We start from the raw sequence: 25906 nt of genomic DNA on the forward strand, positions 1-25906 counted from the left end.
GCGTCTACGTGAGACGTCGAAAGAAGCCTGATGGTGTATTCTACACTGAAAATAATTAGGGACACCCCTTTAACAAAGAGACGTAAACTGGTAGGGATCACAATCCTGTCTCACACGTAAACTTGCCGCGGCCCCTCGTCACATCCCTTGCCACGGAACGAGTCCCTGTGGAGCCATCGTGAACCAGGAACGGCCCTGAACTTGACCACTGGAAGGTCTAACGGTCGGTTGGAGGATAGCTGAAGCGGTGGTGGCGGATTATCTTATCTTTCGGAAAACAACAAGCGGTGGAGCCCCTAGAGAGGGAGTCCCTTTCTTCGAGTTGAACCGAGCAAGGGGAGGAGACTGCGAGGTTTTTTAATATCTCTCAGGAAGAGAACAGTAGCAGAGGAATTGAAAGGGGAGAGTAGAACGACTGGACCGAGTGGAGGTCTCATCCGTCCACACACATTACACATTGATACCGTCTCAACGCATCCGGATGTACAATTACACAAACGTAACCTACTACATTTACACAACACGCAAGGTACTAACGTCATCTTACAATACGTACGACATGTTGCAGTCTGAAACTTATGTAAAAATTAATACACTTACTAATTAATCTAAGTAATAACCATTTCACAGACTATCGGATGAATCCAAAAGTCAGTGGTGAACTTCTGAATAAGCTGTAAGTATTAGCTGTTCAGAAACCTGTCGGTTCAAAACTAAAAGGTCTGAATTATTTTATAGTGAGTAGTTTAATTGCAAGAATACTTTACGAAAGACCCATATAAATGGAATAATGGTATTAGTGAGTCGTACGTCCTCTTCTTTATATTTACGACCTCCTAAAGGGAGAACTTGCCCTTGTTTTATATCAAAGGTAGAAGGCAGACAAAATTAGTTATTTCCCCCATGCGTTCTTTAATATTATTAGAATTTTTTTACATACACATGATCCTCAGGTTACCCACAAATAAAGACTGTACTGCAATTAATATTTACCTCCAATCCATAAGTCGGGATGTATAGGGGTGTGGGAAATTAAAAACTTTTGTGATCCGATCCAAAGGTAGAAAAGTATGAACATTGGCGACAAAGGAGGTTTGTATGAAACATGTTCTAAGTTTACACAACATTGAACTTAGTTCATGTTTTATTTCGAACACAGACTACACAACTTATGAAGAACTACAGGGTATAGTTTTCTGACCCGTGCGTGTAAAACGGTGTGATTAGATTGATTTATGTTGTAGAGTTACTGTCAATAACTTGATCCAGTGAAAATAGTCCTATAAAATTCAGACAATACATTGAAATATTCGAATAACTCTTGCCTTTACTGGCTCCAGTGCCAGAAAGGACACCACTAGACAAATATACAGCTTGAGGATAATTATATAAAAGGAATACCACGAAAAATACTGCTGCGACAAGGATTCTAGCGACGGTCTTCCTGTAGAAAATAGTCAACTTACTGAAATTCACTTTACAAACTCGAGACGTAAAATAGTTCGTAAAAAGAACAAATAACATAGCAGAGGTTGGTGTGAGGTAGAGTATCCTTGAGTTCTCCGTTGTACAGAAAACAACCTACTACAATATAGTTGGAAATGGACACAAACAACTACCGTACTATTTTTACCAGACGTTTCCGATTATAAGGTGCAAAGAGATGGTGTGGGCAGGTAACCGAGGTAAACAAATGTAGGGTCTTGTTATACAGTGATTGGAGGATACCGTTATGGGAGGGTAGATGACTAACCGTATTCCCCGCCCTGTAGAGTTTTCGCAAACTGGTGGTTTTGTCAACCGACTGTATTGATGTGTAACTGCTATGCCTTTGTGTACTCCACGGCTCCTTTTCCGGGATACTCCGTGCTCAGTTCAAGAAGAGATATGAGATGGTAGTCCTGTTATGTGGTGTTTTATCTCTAAATTCCTCTTCCCCCTCTCCTTTAACAACTAGAATAAAAAGATGTCAATAGGACAAAGAGAAAATGGTATCCGGCGCAAGTGTCGCCGCTTCGTGAAAAGCGGCAAATCAAGCGCAATCATTGGGGGAATTAAAAAAAAACGAAAAGTCGTTTTCGGCTTTTCTCTTGAATCAAACGGCTCTTCGAAAATGTTGGGGGGTAAAAAACAGGGGTGACGATCTCTCCACCATGATAGACTCCTTTTTTCATGGTTAAAACTAACCGGACCCGGCTGTAACGTTTGGGTGCGTGCTGCGCATTTTGTCGGAGACCTTTTCAAACCACTTCGGCCCCGGTAACTACTACGACCCGTTAAGTCCGTAATAATCGTAATCGGAGGCACTGGTTGCCTCTTCTGATTTGAAATACCTTTGTGTTTTTTTTGTACCACCTCTTACTCCTCCACACGCCGCAAGACCGCTAAATGGAGCCTTTCCGAAGTCATCTTCGACCGACCCTCAGCGCGTCGTCCCGAAGATGACTTCGGTCAGGGGTTGAAGCGCCCCTGAAAGGCCTGCCCCTGAGAGCCCTCCGGTCATATTGGGACTTCACCAACCGCCGGACGGTCATTTGGGGTTTGCTTCTTCTTAATCACTGCAGTCCCCGCCCGGGGAAGTAGAACGCATTAGAAGGGAGGTCCCCTGAATAAGCCCCGCCACACTTGCCGCTAGGACATGGAATTTATAGGTACCCCCATGATTGCACGAACCGTGATTCAACCGACCGGTGATTTCACTGACCGTGATTCATGGCCGTTCATGAACCACACTTTCGTCCGATTACAATGGCAAAAAATAACAACAGAACCGGCGCAATTCGTCGGAAAATTTTTATAACATCGAGGTCGTTCATAATTAAGACAGCCGGACCAACTACAGGACTTTCCGAAGACAGAGACGAGACAAGAGAGAGCCGTAGGAAAAGGTCACAACCTAACACAAAGTTTGGCTGGCGGATTAATCTCGATAGGTACCCGAGTTATGTCGACGTCTACGTTACCACGAGTCGGGTGGACCGCCCTCACTGTGCAGTCGTAGACACCGTGGCCCTTATACTGTGTCGTCTTCACGGGTAGTCGGGTCCACTGTTTGCGAGCAGGCACGAAGTTCCCTTTTTAATTTTACTATCGCGAACACGTATTTCTCGGGTAAAGACTTTTCCGATTTGTATAGATAATAACTCGTCCACACCCCCCCCCCAGTAATACCGGACGTAAACGTAATGACGAAACTGGTAAGCGTTTCACCCGTTAGACTCTCCTAAGACCGGGAGAATTAAGTAAAACCGATCGTCACCGTAATTGAGGGTTTTCTGAGTAGGGGTGGACAGTTAGTGGACATCTGCTATACTGGGGAACAGGAAAATAAAAGCAAAAAGAAATACCTATACAGACGTCTGGTAAACGACAGATTACCCTGCGCAATGCGGTCTCACCTTATAGAGTTTTTCTGTAATGTGTTTAAACTGTCTCTCGTAATTTGTGTGTGTATATTAATATCAACTCTGAATTCTTCGATATGATAAACATTGGACTGATTATGTTATCTAGCGTATGTTCTCTCTCTCTAATTGATTCGTTTGTCTGGTCGTTGTGATGGTTTTGAAGTGTCTATAATTTTATGTCTATTTTCTGAGTGTAACTCCGTAATTTATATCCTTCTCTGTACACCACATATGTAAATACGTTCATTATGACACTGTAAAGGTGTATATCGAGGTCAATAAACCCGTTACCAGGTTCCCCTTCTCTAATTTAGTATATATGACCGGTCTTCTTATTTTTCAGGTAGGTGTGTGCTTGTCGTGTATAGGTCTTTTCTGTTCGTTTGTGTAGGTTGTGATTGAAAGATGTCATGTTATCGTGTGTCTGTCTTTATATAATATGTTTCGACCATATTTATCTATTAGAATATCTTTCTTTCCGGTCGTACAATAGGCGGAATGTCACTTATTGAGAGTATGTCGTTCGTAATTTACTGTGGTTGTTGGTTTTGTCGTCCTTACGGCTTAGGAGTCGTCATCGTGTCGTTCAGGGGGCTACAAAACGATTCCTGTCGTGTCTTTTCGCCTGGGCTCTACTAGAAGATTCTCACGTCCTACTACATGAAAATACTTATGCGCACGACTTCCATAGCTCAGTACCTTGTATTTAAGTCTAAAATGATCGAAGGGACAGGAGAACAGAGCATCAAACTTTACAAAAAACCAACTTCGTAGTTTCCAGAGTCCAATTTATGGTCGACTTTCTAAACAATTTGTAAAACAGGATTGCTTTAGTTTACCGCAGTCTTTTTATGGGGCGGTGACCACTATAATTTTTTTTGTCACCAACGGAATGTCACAGATTTACTCTTCTGATTTGGCAGTAGGTGCCGGCGGTTGTAATCGGCCCGGAAATACGATCGGCCACCACTGCACTCCAGTAGCACTGGTCACCCGACATAAGCGAAATATACGGGGGTTGTAATCCGGGGTCGGAAAATCGAATTCGTCACCCACTCGCACTTCAGTAGCACTGGCACGACATCAAGGAAATATTCGGCGTTGTAATCCCGGTCGGAAATCGAACCCGCCACCACTCGCACTTCGGGGGTACACTGGCACTACATCAAGGAAATATCGGGTGTAATCCGCGTGGAAATCGAATCGCACCTGCACTTCAGTAGCCACTGGTGCACGACATCAAGGAAATATCGGCGTTGTAATCCGGTCCGGAAATCGAATCGCCGACCCACTTCGCACTTCAGTGACACTCGCGCACGACATCAAGGAAAATATCGGCGTTGTAATTCGGGCGGGAAATCGAATCGCCACCTCCGGCACTTCACGTACACTCGGCACGACATTCAAGAAATATCCGGTTGTAATCCGGTGGAAATCGAAGTCGCCACCCTGCACTTCAGTACACTGGCACCGCATCAAGGAAATATCGGCGTTGCATCCGGTGTAAATGAATAGCCCACCAATGCACTTCGTACACTGGCACGAGACTTCAAGGAAATATTCGGGGTTGCAATCGGGGTGGAAATCCGAATAGCCACCCAATTCACTTCAGTACACTGCGTCACGACATCAAGCCGAGGATATCCGGCGTTGTAATCCGACGGAAATCCGAATCCGCCACCACTGCACTTCAGTACACTGCGCACGACATCAAGGATTCGTCGGGTTGTAATCGGACGCGAAATCGATCGCCACACTGCCAATTGTTACACCTCTAGTAGGACGAATTTTTTCGTATATTCAAGTCGTGCAAACAAACAATCGTTATTACACGAGAACAGGGTTTTCTGATATCAGGACTTCTCCCGGAGAAACATCGACGTACCACAGTATAAGTATGTAGCCGCCGACAAAGAGATACTTCGTGTCTTGTTACCCTTATTAATCGGAGCTCAACCTACCACTGACGTCTAGCAGTACCCGGTCAAGCGAATCGGCCACATTCGGGGACCGTTATTTGTTCTTTTCGTGTTTTGGTCTTTTCAACTTACGTTGGTAGTCACAGTAGTTCCCTTCTTCCCCCCGGTCAGCGACGGGACTGTCGTGTCGGCGACTCCCCTCCTATTAATCTATCTCGACGAACAGAGACTCCTCTCAGTAAAAGAACAGCTGAGGAGGAAAAGTCAACTTCTAAAGCAGAGACTCTCACAGCTGCAGAGCTCTCGCACTCAAAGAGCAACTTGCAGGTTTTTTTTTTTCTACATTTATGCTTAACCTTGCCTGAAAATTACAATTAAAAATGTTAATGCAGGATTTGATCTGTTTTACAAGACATAAGGGCAGGAATTCAGAGGAAAAGGAGCCGTTTTGAGCTCTGCTACTAAAAACTGCTTTTTTTTTAAAACGTCATACGTCAAACGCGTCATCTTACGTCACATGGGGGAGTTAACTTTCTCGGACTCGTTCTCTTCCCAATCCGCGGTAGTAGTTGGTTTGAGCGGTTGTGATTTAGTGAGCTGGTATTTTCTCGGTAATTTTACATTGCATTTCACCATTTGTAATCATGGTGAGCTTATTTTTGTGCAGGTTGCACAAACTCAAGCCTGTTAGGGCATCGAGTCCACAGTTTCCCTCACGGGAAAAGAACCGGAGCGAGCGTTCGTTCCTGGGTGCGTTGTGCATCCACCTCCCTGCAGCACATACTCTCCACAGCTTTATCAGGAAATCGTATTACTTCTCTCTCCCCCCCCCCCTTCCGCTGCTCTCTCTCTCTCCCCTCCGGTACACGGCACCGTAAGACATAGTGTGGAGTTGCATTAGGTAACGCTGTGGTGGCTGTACTGCTCCAGTCGTCTCCTTTGTGTTTGTTTGTTTCCCCCTGTCTGTGTTGTTTGTGTGGGCGTGGTGGCTCTCACTCCTGGCTCCCGGCTCAACCTCCACTCACCTGCTGCAATCAGTTGTGCACCCTCCCCGACTACACACCTGCTTTTCATCAAGCCATTTACAATGGCATATCAACGGAGGCTCCACAACCTTTCTCCGCCAGATCGTCAAGTATCAGCCGTATCTCGCGTCTCTCCTCCGGTACACAGCACCGTAGTGTGGAGTTGCATTAGGTAACGCAAGATACGTCTGATACTTGCGCATTAGTTTCTGTTATGGATCAGTATCAACAGTCCTGCCAGTAACGTTACTATATTATCAATGCTACTTTAGTTATAGCCTGATATATGATAGCTAACTTTACAATGTTGTGATGTGACTGACGTTAGCTAACATGCTAACGCCGGTCACTCACCAAGACAGCTGCTCTGTTCTCCACTGGTTCTCCGAACACCAAAGCTCCATTTCTCTCCGATGGCCGTTATTTTTTCTAATCCTTGGCTGCTCCTGGTCTCTTGGACGCCTAGCAGGCTCATAATTATAATCATATGCATTCGAATATATATTTTCAACCTCTTCTGTGTCAAAACTAGCATTGTGATCCATGTTTATTCATACGTTAGACCGGCCGCTCTCCCCCTTGTTTCCCCCATGTTACGTCACACGCGGGAGGTCACGTGCGGAGGCTTTTTTATGCCGAAGTGAAAATGTCTTACTAAAACGACGCCAGATGTCACTGTAGTGTATATTTCTGTATATTTTTGGGAAAATCTAGTGTATTCATCATTTTCCTACACATGTATTCACTGGTGTCTCTAACCTGCAAGTTGCTCTTTAACATCCCGATAGCAATGCATATCTTAAATGCTTTGACAATAAATACATAAAAACATTTCATCTGTGGAAGCCGTAGCGCTGTAAAAAGCACGACCAATCATCTGAGCCCCGCATCACATACCCCATCTTTTAAGAGCCACATTTTTAAAGGTAATTCAGAAAAAAGACAATGCAAATATCAGTATTGTTTACAGCTTAAAATATGTGACATTTCTTCCTACATTTATCACCAACATATGAACTTTGACCGTTAGTTACCATAAAGAATAAATAACGTTTAAACATATTGAGATAAAGAAATAACCCAAGTAGTCTTACTTTGTTTTTTACTATAAAAACTGTTCACAATTGGAATTCATCGTAACAGTTTAATCCAAGAATGTTTGATACTCAAGAGGATTTGGGATAATTAAGTAGAAGAAAGTGTAATTGTATCTCAAATGTATCCAAGGCTGGAAGACATTAAAAAAGTCTAAGATGAAGAATGAGGAATAATACTCAGATGACATTTCTAAATTATTTACGCCTTGAAGGAGAAAGCATTTGTGCATAATTCATAGCATTGTCCTTGAATCACCTTTTGATTTGATAAACTAATTCAGTTTTATGTGAGTGAAATGATTTTAAAAAGGTCTCCACAGGGCAACACAGAAGATATACATTGATTTAAGTATTGCATAACTTCTCAGGTAATGGAAAGTTGGCAACATGATGAGTGTAGTGGTAACAAAAGTAGACTGGGCTCATTTAATCTGCTTGCCTAATTTTCATGAACTCTTCCCAACTCCTTTGGGCTTTTCTCAACTGTGTAGTTGTCTGAATACTAATGTGTATTTTCAATTCATTTAACAAAGTGTTGTTGGCGGCAGCAGGGGAAACTCCAGAGTGTGTAAAGTCAATATAGGACATGAAAAACGAGAACATATAAAATAAAAATCATAGCTGTATTTAGACATTCTGTCTGTGCAGTCCAGTGAGACAGTTGACCTAATAATAAAGAAATCTGTTCATAATAACTAACATTTAAATGGATAGTTCTGATATTTTGGAGTGGGGTTGTATGAGGTGAATATCCAACGTCAATGAATTTGGCAGTCGGCATGCCTTCAGTTTAAAAGCCTCATAATATTAATATTGCTATGGATGGGGGCACCAGCTAAATGTATTTCAGCCTTGCAGTCAGTCTGGAAACAGGAGATGTTGCATTCATTCCCCTGCCTCCATCGTTTAGTTTGTGTTATTGCTTGACTTTGGTTTATGCAATACCAAATTCACACAATAACATAAACAAACGTTCCAATATGGGCAGTCGTAGACCATTGACTCTCTTGGCTTTGTGCGGTGGCTTTGGCAAGGGCTAAAATATCTTGACTTCACACAGCAATATGTTGTTTTGCTTGTTTGCGTTAACTCCACTGCGCGAGTACCAAATACAACCCTACTATAAAACCTCCAAACATACCTTTAAGTTAAAACTGAATTACCAAATGACTGAATTACTGGGGATCTGGTGGTGCACTTCCCACCTTTGTAGCAGGGTGTGTATACAGCAGCTACTGCAAAGCACAGTGCCGCTTTTTAAGTGTTTATATTTATTTATATTGTGCTTGTATGTGTTGAAGGGAAAGGAAAAGTTCCTGACCATTCTGCACCGCTACATGGAGATCCATGGGACGGTGTATTATGAGACGCAGCGTCCCCCAGAGGTGCCCGCCTTCGTCAAGAACCACGGCCTGCTGCCCCAGCAGGAGCTGCAGCAGCTGCTCAGGAAGGCCAAGGTAAACATTACTGAGGCTTTCATGAAAATATTTGCATATAGATATTCTGGATCAAAATGAAATGCTTTGTTAGAGTTAATATACCTTTGTAGAGTTGAAATACTTCCTATGCAAGAGTTGACTTGGATATGAGCAGCTCAGTGTATAGAGAGGCGAAGTCCCTCCCTTTCCGGGGGACCTCCATGGGACCTTATTTAGGAAAAATTATGTATTGAAGTCAATGGAGAGAGAAAGATTATCATTCGATCCCGTTTGAATTGTGCCACGAATTACACATATGATGTTTGTCAATTTAAAAGATAATTTTGCAAGTAAAAAAAAAACTGTCGTAAAACTGTGAAGTACCACATTTGTTTGTGTGAAACGCTGAATGAACTACATCTCCGGTTTAGCAGAACAACACACNGTACTCTTCAAAGGGTTCACAAAATATGACTACTACTCCTATTGTTTAACATTTTGGGTTACTTAATGTTACTTCATATTAAGGCTAATAAAAATGACAAGGCTGTAATGCTAACTAACGTGCTAGCTACTAGCTAAGTAGCTATCTTGATGCAGCCACTCCTGGTCCTTTCATCAGACGGGAAGCGAAAGAACGAGCAAGACCCATTGCTGGTATGATAACAACCTGGTACTAAGCACACAGGCATCTTGTTAAAGTTATCTTATCTTAGCTAGCGCCATATAGATCTTATCCATCTCTTAGTGGAGGAAAACAATTGTGACATCACTTAAGCGACTCTGGGATTTGTAGTCTTTCTATTTGCGTATTTTTCATAATCTTATATTTCAACAGTTGTACGTCAAACTGTGACTTTTTTTACACGGAAATTATTTTTTAAGATTGACAAACATCATAATTTTTCCGAAATAAGGTCCCATGGGTCGGAAGTAGAAGGGCGGGACTTCGCCTCTCTATAGACTAATGATCTCTTCCTCTCTTTATGTTCCCATCAAGCTGTTCATTGGGTTAGGATTCCCCTACGAAGGTCCCGCCCCTTTGGAGGCCATAGCCAATGGCTGCATCTTCCTACAACCCAAGTTTAACCCCCCTCACAGCTCTCTCAATCACGACTTCTTCAGAGGGAAGCCCACCTCCAGGAAGGTAGATCGGCACTTGTCTTTATCTTGGTTATGAGGATGATCGGCACTTGCAATGTTAGCTAAATATGCATTGAGCACACAGATCTGGACTTCAATCGTTGTTTTATTGTGATTGTGATTTATTCCTCCTCAGGTGTCCTCTCAGCATCCGTATGCAGAGCAGTATATTGGCAGGCCGCATGTCATCACTATCGACTTCAATAACTCTGAGGAGTTTGAGGCCACCATCCGTGAGATCATGAGGATCAATGTATGTTAATTTATTGGTTTGTACTATCCTAGTCTTCTTATATCATCAGCTTCCAGAGAACACTCTACACTGCATAATGATAATAGTATATACTCCTCTATGCTTTATAGTCTGGTGTGACCCACTTTTGGAGCGCTCAGCCTTTAATAGAGCTCTTAATCATGGCGCCTGCATTTCAACAAAATGCTTAGCTGGCTCCCTCTCCGCTTTCCACGCTGCTAATTGCTTGAGATATTGAGCGGCTCGGTAGGTAAACTGTGCCCACACCTGGCTTTACATGGCAGACTTCCAAAGGCCAGCCACACAGGCAGAAAGCATTGTCCGCAGCACATCATATTAATCAATCACGCTGCGCTCAATCTGTCACCAGAGCAATATCAAGCCACAGCCAAGCCTCTCGCAGTGCCAAGACGCAATGTGCTTACAGAGAGTTAGAAGAGAAGATTAGTGCCACTCTCATGTCTGTACTTCTGCTGGCTAATTCCACCTAGCACTTCTTAGTCTTGCTAATAAACATGTTACATTTTTGGATCATCTTGCTTCCACTGTTTGCCTGGTCACTTTTTGTATTATTTTAGATATAGTGTTTTACCTAGTGAGCATTACAGTTACTGGCAGGTTAGTTTTGTGACCTTTAGACAGTCTAGCTGTTTCTCTCTGTTTACATTATTTGTGCCAAGCCAAGAGAATCTACTGCTAGCTTCATATTTGGGAGTGGTTCACTTCTTAAGTATTTCAGTATGATTTATGGAATTTTAAAGCTGGAATGCCTATCTTTTATCTCGCCCCTGTGGCAGTGATTACCAGTAATCCAGAGTAATTTCCATATGGGAGAAACAAAAACGACGAAACTGCAGCTATCTGGAGTAAATACTCCAGATTAAAAATAAACTATGAGACCAGAGGAAGGATTTAAGTTTAAAATATGCAAGGGAGGGCTTGGAGAGAGTACTCCTGGGGAGGGGGGGGGGCTTGGAAAGCTCACCTACAGGCATAAGTGTACCAGTGCATAAAGTCGCCACAGATACAAGACAACACAACTGGGAAAAACAAAGAGCGTTCCCCGTGTGCCAAGTGAGAGTTGCGTGAAGTTAATTGGAAAGTGCTTGAATTTAAAGGTTGCAACCCAGCTTTAAGTTTAATTAATTTCTTTCTGAGATTACTCCCAGTATTCAAAGCTCAGCACATAATGTTGTTTACTCGACACGTTTTTTGGATACGGTTTGTTAGTAGTTCTGCGGCTCGTGTTTTAGTTGTTCTTCTGTCAGAAAGCTCAAGAGCTGCCTGCTTGTTTGCTGAGATAATAATGGCAACAGTGCATGATGGAAGTGAGGAGACAGACAGCTGATAAAGAGTCACTTAAATCTATGAGACACCTGCTCGGCTTTACCCACCAGATGGGCTTGTTTGCCTTTTTCTGGACGCGGCTGCACCTCGGGGCAGAAGGTTCATTTTATCGTCATCAATGATGCCATGAAATAATAACTGTTGCTCACACATATTTGTGGCTGAGCAATGCAATCAGTTGAGGTATATAAATCGCAAAGTCATTTTAAAAGTGTTTACCGCTGCTGAATTCAAATCACCCTCGATGTAGCATTTTTCTTCCCTCTCGCTCAGATTCTATTATATATAGATGCCCAAAAGGCAAACTGCACAGCAGAATATCTGATGAAGTGCCAGATACATTTCATTAAACTCAGATGAAATAAAGTAATACAGTGTGCTAAAAGGAACACAACACTTAAAGGAACCATTTATCAATTTGAAAGCCTGAGTGCTTTTGTGGCCTGATAGAAAACAATGAGATCTCATTTTAGTTACTATAGGAGACATTCATTGTACATTCTGAACTGAAAATCCTGACATATTTCATAATTATTGATATCATCAAAATACAATAGACAGTAGTTACAATAATATAATCCTCCTTATCCAAACACATCAAGCAGCAGTCATCTTTCTACACCATCAGTGCATGTGTGTGTCCATTCTGCGTTCTGACGCTGTTAGCATAAAACTCGAGAGAGAAGAGGAGAAGCTATTTGTCAGTGTTGATTCATTGAGTTTGAATCCATTTCCTGCCATCAAGAGTCAGACAGTGAGTGACAGACCTTAACAGCGACAGTGATAACGGCTCCCAAAGGAGCGAGAATGCAACCCAAAATAAACCCATCTGCCTCCCTCGGTGCTGGATGACCTGTTCTCGGCTGTCAGTTTAATCCATTGTTTGACATATCGATGCCGTCGTCACTAAAAATAATGAAATCAATGTTTGAAGCCGTCACCTGAGATGTATTAAGTCATTGATTTTAATGTGCGGCTTGTGGCATGATATAAGCCGTCTCACAATTACGCTAATGAATATGTCAGCTTTGATTAACTATCAGATGCTCTGATCCTTTAATTACACAGCTTGCTTCTGTGGACACACACACACACACACACACACACACACACACACACACACACACACACACACACACACACACACACACACACACACACACACACACACACACACACTCCCCTACCGGCTCTTCATAAGTGTGCAAATCTGTGTTTGCAGGTGGAGCCACTCCTGCCGTATGAGTACACCTGTGAGGGGATGCTGGAAAGAGTGCACGCCTACATTCAGAACCAGGTGGGTCTCTAAGCTCCAAACCAGCAGGCACACTGGGTGAGGTCATAAAAATGAACCTTAATAGAAGTTATTTGTAGGTAATAGGTCGCCTCCCATGAGATTAGGTTGTTAGCAGTTTTGTGTTGTGAGAAATAGAAACAAGATTAATTGTTCTGCTACTTAGTCTGGCTCCACTACTGTTGCTCTTGCAAGTGAACACCATCAAGTCAGCTGCTCTAAGAATAGACCAGTGGTGTGCTGTAAGTTGTTACAAAAACGATTAAAGCTTAGAAATAAAATAATGTTACTAGCTGATCATTATTGCTGCAAATTAGTTTTGTGCCATAAAATACAATTAAAGACAATTTTACAAAATAGCTTTGCTCTGGCCTTTTTTCGTAACTACAAAAACGTTGTTCCATAACAGGCAAAATAAATGCTGGTTTGTGTGCTTGTGTTTGAGTGATATAGCACGGGTGAGAGCGGGAACTTTTTCCTCATGTCTTATTATAAAGATTATCATTATTTTAAATATACCCTGAAATATTGTCAGATTATTTTCCGACCCGTATCGTCACCACTACCACACAATTATAGATTAAATGCTAATAGGCAGTCTTAGACCAAAAATATACAAATGCACAGTAGAAAGCCAAAATTATCTGTTATGTTTTAGCAAATACTGACAAATGTGGAAACTGATCTCATATAGGAGGAACATTTGATTCTTTGTTTTGAGTGCTTTTCTGTAATAATAGTATTACAATTATGTATTGATCGATCTACTTTTCTAGCACAGATTATTTGGCCTTTCTAAAACAGATAGTTGTTTCTGCCAGAATTGAGCTTTTTCTTGGCCAGACTAGCTTCTAGTGTTGACCACATGATTCAAGTGCAAATGGTGTGACACACACTCCTGACTCTCCTGGCTTTCTTTCTCCAATTACTCTGTACAGTCTTCCAATTTAAAAAACATTCCTTGTTGTTAGCAAACACAATTCAAGTTCAACATATGAATTGGGGAAGAAATAAATAGCGTCTATGCACTACATCGAAGACACCTCTGCTCATTAGGTTAGTCTTTGTTTTGAGGTGTTTCAGCTTCTTTGTTGACAGGAGAGGGAAGTTGCATTTTGGATCCTTGTTGCTAAGCCAATCAATATTTTCTCAAGTGTCTGTGAAGCATTTGCAACAGATGCACACCTCCCCTTCTGTCCCTTTGCTTACTATGATGGTTGCATTTTTTTTAATCAAAAGTGAAGGTTTTCCAAGAAATGTTGAATCAATAAATGACTGATAATAGTTTAGGAACAAAAACAGCAATTGGAAATGTACAACTGCAAAATATCTCACTTCATTAAAGCATTCAAATGTCCATTTCATTCTACTAATAAACATATATTTATGAAGTTTCCCTTTACGGGATTACTCATTTGCGAAGCTGTAATATTTATGCCTCTGCTCCATTTCCTGGATCAGCTATTAAACATCTCTGCAGGCAGCAGCTGCAAGCTTAATAGACTAGAAAGGTGACTCATTTCTCTCAATGATGTTCCTCGAGGACGGTGCGATGAAAGAGATGATAATGCTCATACATAAAAAATGGACTCCAAATAATTTTACACATTCCGAAAATGGGAATTCATAAATAATCAAGATATGATGTTATTGTGCATTTAACTGAATCCAGAGAAAGTACTCACATTTATATCGACAAACACATTGCTCTCTGTTTACAGGAGTTGTTGTCCTCTGGTACATTCATCATGTTTTGATGGTTGGTATAGTGTCTGGCATTGGCAGGTTAAAGTATGCGTTAGCCTCTGCTCTCACACAATCTCTTCCCAGGCTGTCATACACACACACTCATACTGTGTACACACACACACACACACACACACACACACACACACACACACACACACACACACACACACACACACACACACACACACACAATCATCCTGCCGTGACTGACTGAGACGGTTTCTGAATCGTACATTGTCAAACTTCACACTCCCCTCCCACTCTTTTCTTCCACTTTTCTTAACCTTCTTTGCCATTTCTGACTTTTCCAATATTATTTTCTACTTTCTAAGCTCCCTTACAAATCTTTTTCTCCGTTTTATCTACTGCCTGACTGAACCTCTGGTCCTCGTTATCTCTCACAATGACTCCATCTCACCACCGGCCACAGGCAGGGCTTCAGTCTTACTTTGACCCTTATACAATGTACTCTAAAGGCAGCTCAGTCTCTTTCTCTGGAAACACTTTCTATATGATGGTATATATTTCCCACTCGTTCTAGTTTTATAAGGATGTTTTGGTTCATTCCACAATTTGAAAAGACCATTTATGGACATTTCTCATTTCAGACATACTGGTGTTCAAACAAATAGACAGAGTAAGGAGAAATAAGTGTTTATTTGCTCTGTGAATGGTAGCCATACAGAGCAGTGCAGTTGTTGTGTCAATAAAAAACAAATGTAAAGAAGTTGGTGATGGCACAATTCTGCTTAATACATTTTTTAGCCTCGGTCCATAGACAGTTATTTTTTCCTGTGCACGACTTTCCATGTCTTAAGTTCAATTTGAAGGTAACACACTGACTTACTGTCTAACTGAGACTCTTGAATAACAGAACTATCATTTATGTAATGAGTGCACTTGTCCTACTAGTTCATATCTGCTGTATAAAAAGCCTGCTGCTGTTGCTGATAAAACATTTCCAAAATGTCGATTTGTCATCCATAGCATTGTAGAAGTGTGCAGAACTACTGCAGGAAGTGAGGAAATAAAAGGGTCTCATGGATGATTAAAACAGACACTTCAGTTAATGACTTGTCTAGACCTCATCAGTGAGGCTGGAGACACCTTAAAACAAAAAGACCCCCGTTTCAGATCTTGTCTTTGTTCTTTATGTGTGGATAGCCTATTTGCTGAATATGATGACTCAGTGGTAGCATTAAAAAGGCCTCTGCTGGGTCTAATTTGAGATCCTTCCCTGAGTACACTGCCATGTCCTACACTGTGAACACTTGGGCAGTGTGTGACTTTCAATTGGGTAGCGTTGATTTAAATCCTACAAGGCGGCTGAGCCCTTTCAGGAAGTGACCAACCCTGCTGTTAGCTCAACCCAGTCTCACGGCATTTCGTGTCACACAGAACGATTTTAAAAGCAACATATTTCTATTGGTAGTATGTTTCGTGCCTGCAACACGTCTTTTTGTCTGGTCGGGTCTTGGAAGACCGGAAGCTGTGTGGTTCATAAAAACATTTTCTTACTCAATATCAAGCCACGATTATTGATTGTATTCTAAATCGTATAATGTCGGAAATTTTTTGCCGTCAGTGAGGAAAAGAAATGGGGCTCAAAGCCTCAGAATACTGAAATCTGTATTTTTTAAAAATTTTTTTCCTTCTAATTTCTTATTATTTTCTAAATAAAACACTGTTATTTACTCAACAATAACACACAATTATCCTTGTTTTTATTTGTTTAATTCTATAATATCTGGCTTTTTTGCCGTCCGTGAGGAACTGAATTTAAAAATAAAAGAACCGGAAACAGATACACACCCACTGAACTGATTACCCAAGATCCTCAGGTATGGTTGAAGCTCGGTGATTGGATGTTTTAGCCGCAATGCACGTTGGGATATGGTGTTTATGCGGTATGAAATCGGAAACATAAAAAAAAAAATAATAATAATATTTTAATCCGAGAGTACATGCTTTTCTTTTTGAAAGCCATCACATAACGGCATTGTAATACACGGTTCGGCTGCATTAAATATTACACATCTGCCGTAGTTCTTTATTTATGGAGCCCTGATTTGAAGACTTCTGGACAAACTGGAAGAAATGCAACCGAAACTGAATATGTGACGTGGGTCATAAATATATCAACAATTAAACAACATCTTCAATTTCTCTTCACATAATACGTCTCCTTGCAGTATTAACACTAATTCGGCTGACTTTTATATTTGATCCAATTGGTAGATAGGTAACGGTGCACAGCTGATAGACAGGGACTTGTAGTTTTTAAAGATATTACAGATTTTCTTTGAATTAAAGAATGTAAATACTGAGTTGAGAGAATAGTCAGGGGTTTTGGGTGATGGGAGACACATCTATGGAACCAGAATTTCAATAGCTTACCATTAAATGACGGATATGCCTTTCTGTCAGTGATGTTTTACAAATCAGATATTAATGTTTAGAAGTAAAGCTAAATACAAAATAATATAGCAATGCCCTGTCAAATTATGTGAAAACATGAATAAAACTACACATCTTCAGATGTTATACATACATAAGTGTCCTACACTAATAATAAAAAGTATAATTTGTTGTGTTAACACTATAAACTTGACAGTTTTTTAACCCGCACCGCCTAGTGGTTAAAGCACGTTATTGCATTTCTTTGTTGAATGTTATATTTGATGAAAAAAATACATACAAAATAGGGGAAAGTAGAAGGTCAATGATAGAATTATAGAATATAAAAAATCAAGAAGATACTGTAAGTGATCTCTACAATAAAACAGTTTAGTGAAGGCTGTACAAAGATATTAATAGGAGCATGTGCAAAACAGAAAAACGAATTAACCTTTATTTAAACATTAAAGAAAACTTAAGGTTAAGGTCTTCTTTTGAATAAGAAAAAAGCTTTGGGGGTATCTACAGATAAATATTAAGCCTTACAAATTACTTAACGTCTAATATATTGCTTTCCTGCAATGTTAACTATGTTGAAGCACTTGTTTTAACTGATATTATACATATTAAGTATACTCTTATAAGATGTATGTAGATAGTATAAGAAATGTGCAGAATATGACAGTTTAATGGTGGAGGTATACACACATATTGATAGATGTCTTGTAATGCACTGTTGAGGAACCTGCGATCCAAGTTTTTCATCATTGCATAACTACACCGTAGTTGAATGAATATACTTTATACCCGTTCGAGTCCAGTTTTGGATAGTCTGCTGTGGTTTCATTCCATTTCAAAGAGCTGTTTGACGCTCAGCGTAACCTTGGCACTCTGCATCTCCAACATCCAATCACAGAGCTTGAAGATTAATCACGGGGTTTGTCAAGCAAAGGGACTGTAGTCCCAAACAATAACTGAGGATTATGGGTAGTGTAGTGTCTTCGGCCATCCTAAAATCAGAAAAAACTATTTGTTTCTCCGAATCGAAGGGGGAAAACACAAAAGCATTTTACACAATTTAAACCAATCAATGTTGTGTAATTAACAAGGATAAACTGATGTTTTTAGTTGATGAGTACTGCAGATTACTATGCAAACTTCGAGACCGGAAATACTGTTTTCACCCCAAGCTGTTGCCTGGCAACACAATTCTGTTGATAATTATTTCATATCGCATAAACACCATATCCCAACTTGCATTGCGGCTAAAACATCCAATCACCGAGCTTCAACCATAGCTGAGGATCTTGGGTAATCAGTTCAGTGGGTGTGTACCGTCTACGTCTGTTTCCGGTGACTTTGTTTTGAAATTCAGTTCCTGACGGACGGCAAAAAAGCCCGATATTATAGAATTAAACCAATAAATAAAAACAAGGATAATTGTGTGTTATTGTTGAGTAAATAACGGTGTGTTATTTAGAAAAGAATAACAAATTAGAAGGAAAAAAAGATTTAAAAAATACATATTTCAGTATTCTGAGCCTCTGAGCCCCATTTATTTTCGTCATTGACGGCACAAAAAGTCAGACATTATACGATTTAAAATAAAATCAATAATCGTGGCTTGATATTGAGTAAGAACATGTTTTTATGAACCACACAGCTTCCGGTCTTCCGAGACCCGACCGGACAAAAATACGTGGTGCAGGCACGAAATATACTACCAATAGAAATACATTGCTTTTAAAATCGTTCTGTGTGACACGAAAAAAAGGGGAAAATCGTGTTGGTGAACACGAATCAATAGATGAAATGTTGTGACTATAACACGAAATGCAGTGGGACTGGGTTGGTTAGCTAGCTAGCAAACTAGCAACATTCGCTAGCAGTAGCAAATCATTAAAGACTGCTAAATTAACCTTATACAATTAATGGTGGCTTCACAGTATAGTCGTAATTTTATTAAAAAGTGAAAAAAACACACTTTTTTGTATTGTGCTGTCTTCACCGAGGCAATAACAGCTGGTCCCACAACTTCTGGTACGTAGTCAATGGCGTTGATTGTAGCCTATTTTGTTCCGCACTAAAAATGTGGACCGCAATGATGCATTTGTGCTCTCCAAATAGCACATTTAAGAGAAGTATGTAAACTGACACACAGCACTCATTCTTAACTTGCTATAATCACATACGCACAAGTATCTTGTTCATAATTACCAGAGAAAATAAAAAATGATGTACATTTTCTAACAAGCCCTTCACACAAAACCAAATACATGAACTCAATCAAATAAATTGGTTTGATAAAAAAACTAATGAAAGAATTCAAAATGGTAGCATCTTTACGTTCTTCCATCTCTATCTCTCAACCTTGTTCGTTCCATGCTCGTTACATTCCTGATGAGCTGTGTGAGTGTGTGTCACAGATGTTGTGTGGGATAAGGAGAGCAGCAGAGATGGAGAGATAGGAAGCCAAGTTATTGCCTGCGGGCACTGGGAGCCTGTTTAATACCGAGACCGGAGGCCAGTGGGACATGTCAGAGAAATATTATTACCTGGGTTTTATGAATAGCCCCAGCTGGAGGGGAAATATAATCAGGGCTCTCAGCGCAGTCTAATTCTTCCTCCAACCCCCACTTGTTATTGGTTGGCATGCCTGCATTCATATCATTTCCTGGAAGATTGACGAGGGCGTGTCAGCTCTGATAAGCATCTTTGTATCCGAATGTTTGTTATTATTTCCTCCGCTTAGCTATTGCAGAGCTGAATGTATGATTTGTCACTGATCTGAGTTTATTTTAGCTGACAGGGCAAAGTGTTAGCAATAGAGTGGAGCAGGGATGATGTATTTCTGTAGGCCGACCCTGAAGTTAACATTGCAAAGGCTCTCTTGACAAAAAGCCAATGGGATTTTCTCTCTCTGGAACGTAGTGAATGATACTTTGTTCAGCAGCAGAGTCGCCACATAATAACACCTCTTTATAATAGTTGAAGCGTAAATGCAATCTGCATAAGTCAAAAGCTAATGTTAGGTTATAAACCGCTAAGCTAAATGCGGACACGGTTGGATGACGTTTAGTATTCTCAATTGTTAGCATTTGCACTATTATTGACTGACATATTTGATGTTGTAGAACAAAATCTGAAATCTCATAAGCTTGTGTTAACCATGGAGCTTCAGGGATCCAACCAAAACCTTTCACAAAAAACATTGACTTTAAAGCTAACAGGAAGTATTTTAGGACACATTCCTGCTACACTTATACAACACTGAGCAAATGACTGATCTGGGTCACTCTATCTTTGCTCCTGCAGGACTTTTGTTCCCCCGAAGCTCCCTTTCCTCCTGTAAACTCGTCTTGGCTGAGCAGTCCTTTCGTCCTGCTGCCTAACTCCAGCATCCTAACCTGGGCCTCCAACGCCAGCTCCTACACATCCTGGCCGCCCCTCAGTGCGCTGCGCCTGCTGGCTTCTCTGGAAGGAGAGTCCTGTGTGGAGGCGTGCCAGGGCGCAGAGCTCATCTGTGAACCTGCCTTGTATCGCTTCATTAACATTAAGGAGGCCTTCAGCGCGTAAGTTGTTTCTTCATTGGGATAATTGACTCACCATTTGGCCCAGAACTGTTTTTATCGTTTCATTTGCTGCTATCGATGCATGGCAGTGGAAAGATAACACTGAGATTTAAGTGTCAGAGGAAAATAATCATTTTTAGACATAATAGTTGACTCTTTAAAATGCTGAAATGAAGGGAAGTGATGCCAACACACACACACACGCTGTTTTCAATACAAAGATTTGTCACCAATCTGGAATCTTATGGATATACATTTGCATGTCAACTTTACACCCATCAATGTGATATACACTGTAGTGCATTTGCCTTCTTTAAATAGAAAATGGAAGTTCAACTGTTCTTTCTGAAAGCCCCATCCACACTATTGATTACCTTTTTGAATGCTCATTCTGCAAAGCAACCAATTGGACTAACTAACTAACTTTTCCTCTCCACAACATTAAGGCTGATTTGCATTTTTTTGTTTAAAGTTATGCAATCCAGAAGAAGACACTAGTTTTACTGTTTCCTCTCGTATCTCCCCTAATTCCTTTAGGTTTTGGGGCAGCACTGTAACAATAAAATAAATATATTACTGTGTAAAAGTCCCTAAAGGTGCATTACTCATTATACAGTATTAATAAAACTGTCCGTACAGCTATATCTTCGAAAGCGTACTCAGACTAATCATAATATTTATTTGGTCTATATTATATTCATATTCATTCTGTCTATAGTGTCTTATTTCTATCAGCTAGGGTGTATTCAATTTGTATTCCTAGTAGTTCACCTTTTTTATGTAGTTATTTTAATATGATGTGTTAATGCTTATGTAAAGCACTTTGAATTGCCTTTGTGTCTGGAATGTGTCTCATAATTAAACCTTAACCTATAGTGTGTATACCCATACATACTGTCATACTGTATTAACGTTGGCTTTTTTAAATCTTTTATATTTATATACTTGCATAATACTATAAATAATTAATATTAAATGAAATAATATTTAGCTTTGGCGCTATGCTAGGTGGCAGCCTGTTGCAGCAGCTCCCTGTGTGTCTTATTGATTTTTGTCTTTTTACTACTTTTATTCTCTTAGTTTATTTCTTGTGTCTTAATTTCTCTTATGTTTCTTATGTCTCTTGTGTTTTTTATGCTGCTGCAACACAAACATTTCCCAAATTGGGATCAATAAAGTATCTATCTATCCATCTATCCATCTATCTATCTATCTATCCATCTATCCATCTATCCATCTATCCATCCATCTTTCTATCCATCTATCTATCTATCTATCTATCTATCTATCTATCTATCTATCTATCTATCTATCTATCCATCTATCCATCTATCCATCTATCCATCCATCTTTCTATCTATCTATCTATCTATCTATCTATCTATCTATCTATCTATCTATCTATCCATCTATCTATCTATCTATCTATCTATCTATCTATCTATCTATCTATCCATCTATCTATCTATCTATCATCTATCTATCTATCTATCTATCTATCCATCCATCTATCTATCTATATCCATCCATCTATCTATCTATCTATCTATCTATCTATCTATCTATCTATCTATCTATCTATCTATCTATCTATCTATCTATCTATCTATCTATCTATCCATCTATCTATCTATCTATCTATCTATCTATCTATCTATCTATCCATCCATCTATCTATCTATCTATCTATCCATCTATCTATCTATCTATCTATCTATCATCTATCATCTATCCATCTATCTATCTATCTATCTATCTATCTATCTATCTATCTATCATCTATCCATCTATCTATCTATCTATCTATCTATCTATCTATCTATCTATCTATCTATCTATCTATCTATCTATCTATCTATCTATCCATCTATCTATCTATCTATCTATCCATCCATCTATCCATCCATCTATCCATCTATCTATCCATCTATCCATCCATCTATCCATCCATCTATCCATCTATCCATCTATCCATCTATCCATCTATCCATCCATCCATAACACTGAACTGTATTGCTTCTGTTGCACGTACTGGTTAATGCTAACTGCATTTCGTTGTCTTAGTACTGCAATGACAAAGTGGAATAAAAAAAACGGAGATAATAAACTCTAATGTGTGTCCTGCTCCGTGTTTGTTCTCAGGCTGGAGCTCCAGTGTGATGGAGTGGAGTCCCAGGTGAACCACCTCCTCCCTGCCTTCTCAGCGGAGCATGCTGAATGTGGCCTGCAGCAGGATCCGCTGCTGTTTAGCTGCGCCGGCTCCAGCGCCAAATACCAGCGCCTCTGCCCCTGCAGGGACTATCGGGTCGGCCAGGTGGCTCTGTGCAGAGACTGCCTATGACCAGAGGAGGATCTGTGGTCTGAGACTCTTTTATAACTCACGGCGAAATCTCTTTGAAAAGGAAAGTCCGTGGTGAAATGCTGAAACACAAAAACTCAGCTCCTTTACCTTTGACAAAGGACTGGCTGCGGAATTACAAGATGGCATTACCTCTCAGGGACCTGCATGATTGTACTTTGAATCTGGTGGGTTTGAAGCCTCAGTTTAAAAGGTTTACATGGCGGCTGCATTAGAAACCCAAGTCTTTACAACTGAAATGGGTCTTTTGGTGGATCAGTTTAGCCAAGAGGGAAGCTTTGAATTAAACTACATATTGCAAATGCTTGAAATTCACAAGTGTGTTTGCTCGGTGTCGTGTGAATACCTACAGTGTCATCGTGGAGTTTGGATATTTGTACTAAATGCACCCAAAGCCATTTACACTATGTTGAGATGTAATATTTTACATGTCCTGTAATGAATATATTTGTATATAAGTGTTGTTTAATAAATTGCCACAACAAGAAAACTGTTTGTTTCTAATTTAATATAGGGGGAAATGGGAATTATTTTAATTAGTCTTCTTTCAGATTCATCCTAATTGAAAAGATATCATCAATCTTGTATGGTCAATTTCACAAAGTGTGGAGAATATCTTCTCTCACATTGTGATTTATGTTCAGTGCTGGCTTCAAATGATTTGTTTATATATTTTGTAATTGACCTGTACAGAGATGAGCTTGAGCAATACTGGAAAGTGGTATATATATGAGAGCAGCAGATAAATATACATATTATTTGAGGCTTATCGCTCTTGACGAAGCTGCTTTAGTATGTTGGCAAGGGGTTTAGCCTGTGACCTAAGATTTCTATTGACATATCTACACTGTAGCGATGTACAAATGACAATACAAGCCTTCAATCTTGAGTTTAGGTTGTCGAGCATTTCTTATTGGAAAGCTTACATGCCTATATGTCAGTTTTTTTTAATGCTGTTATTGTTCTTTTTGCCCGTTCTGTAACTTGTATTTGTATTTCTTGTAACGCAGTACCATACCGTTGTAAGGAATGCAATATTCTGTTTCGTACGAGGCTTCAGAAGTCTAGGTTAACCAAATGAGAAACACATCTTCTGATTTACTAAGTCTTTTCAGTAAAATCATTCCTCCATGTAATTGTTTCCACAGACAGTTTTCTTGCAGAGTTGCTGCAGAAAGGCAATAACACAAAGTAAACCCTGTCCTTGAATACCTTCACAAGATACTCAGCCTCACGTTGCCTTAGCCAACCTTCTTTTGTTGTTCCCCTTCTCTTGGATTGTATTAGAAGAAATCTAGAGGTATGGAGGTGGATGTATGATAACAGTGTTAATGCTCAAAAGGGAAGTATTGTATTAAAGGTCCCATGTCATGCTTTTCTGGTTATTACCCGTCCCCTTGTGTGTTATGTAGCTTTTTCTGCATGTAAACGGTCTGCAGAGTCACAAACCCTCAAAGTACACCCTGTAGCGAGTAAAACTCTAACACAGAAAATACCTGTCTATGCTGCCCCAGAACGCCTCGTTGGACATTTATCTTTTTCCATTGTTTACTTCTTGGGCATAGTGACGTATTTCGGGTATAGTGAAGCAACGTTACGTCCACGGAGCCGTTACGTGTGGACCAATCCGCGGACTTCCTCACACACTCGGTGGGACGTTGCGAGGCTCGCTGCTGCGAGGAGCGGGACAGAGAAACCGCGGATCTCAGCCTGGGCACACACACAAACTCCCAGCCAGGCTCCAGGTGTGCGTGTGTGCCCAGGCTGAGTTCCGCGCGGTTCTCGCTGTCCCGCAGACCGACGGCTACTGGCTCACAGGGGGAGGGGGAGGGGGGCGTGTAAAATAAGATGAATATCACCGGAGGCCTACAGGAAACTGCAGCAGATTTGTATGGCTCAAGACTCGTTGGATTTATATGGAAGCCCATTTCCGCCACTTGAAAAAAAATAAAATCCCCATGAAAAGTCATGATTATGAGATAAAAAAGTCGAAATTATGAGATAAAAAGTCGAAATAATGAGATAAAAAGTCGAAATTATGAGATAAAAAGTCGAAATAATGAGATAAAAAGTCGAAATTATGAGATAAAAAGTCGAAATAATGAGATAAAAAGTCATAATTATGAGATAAAAAGTCGACATTATGAGATAAAAAGTCGAAATAATGAGATAAAAAGTCATAATTATGAGATAAAAAGTCGAAATAATGAGATAAAAAGTCGAAATAATGAGATAAAAAGTCATAATTATGAGATAAGAAGTGCGCATGCGCTGCAGTGGCGCTGTCTTCAAAGGTCCCTTCATCACCTTGCTGCAGTGGCAGTGATGATGCAAACGGCATCTAGTCCTAAATAAGGTGTAACTACTCTGGTCTTGAAAGAACATTACAGTACGCATCGAACCGATGTCCACAATCACGTTTATTCTCTTCTTTGCACAATCATGAAACACCGTGAAAACGTGTTTGCCTAGTAGACCAGCAGTAGAATTACGTTATCACATCGTTGACACTTTTACGGCACACAAACACAAATAAACATCCGAGGCAAGAGGTCACATGACTTCCGGAAAGACAACTCTTATCATTTTTACAAAATAAAACAAAGTTCAAGCATACATTAAACACTCTTCAAAAAGGACAAAACAATAATAAGGGACCTTTGAGCGTCAGCTACATAAGGTAACTATTACAGGTGACTTTTGTAAATGTTAGATGTTACATATAGCCTATATTGCAGCTAAACAACAATGCAGTTCATAGCTTTGACATTACCTGTTATGAACAATAATATTGCCTATAGTTTTGTGGTAACGTTCACGGGTTAGAGTCTTAGGCTTACAACTCACAGCAGCAGTATGCCTACTGTACACTATTGTCATTAGTGGCGTGAACGTTACAAAAATATATATTAAGGTAATGTCAAAG

General features: G+C 40.2%; 1 protein-coding gene across 1 annotated transcript in view; it reads left to right on the forward strand.

The window, feature by feature from the left end:
* Positions 1-24320, forward strand: part of LOC104955866 (alpha-1,6-mannosylglycoprotein 6-beta-N-acetylglucosaminyltransferase B) — an 89510-nt gene extending 65190 nt beyond the window's left edge. Inside the window, exons 12-17 of the mRNA XM_010783256.1 lie at positions 8750-8905; positions 9867-10013; positions 10146-10262; positions 12832-12906; positions 20365-20621; positions 22764-24320. Of these exons, the coding sequence (XP_010781558.1) occupies positions 8750-8905; positions 9867-10013; positions 10146-10262; positions 12832-12906; positions 20365-20621; positions 22764-22962 (951 nt within the window). The 3' untranslated portion in view covers positions 22963-24320. The remainder of the gene's footprint in view (positions 1-8749; positions 8906-9866; positions 10014-10145; positions 10263-12831; positions 12907-20364; positions 20622-22763) is intronic.
* Positions 24321-25906: the final 1586 nt, after the last annotated feature.

Source organism: Notothenia coriiceps, unplaced genomic scaffold, assembly GCF_000735185.1.
Source record: "Notothenia coriiceps isolate Sejong01 unplaced genomic scaffold, NC01 NC01_scaffold00024894, whole genome shotgun sequence".
NCBI lineage: Eukaryota > Metazoa > Chordata > Actinopteri > Perciformes > Nototheniidae > Notothenia > Notothenia coriiceps.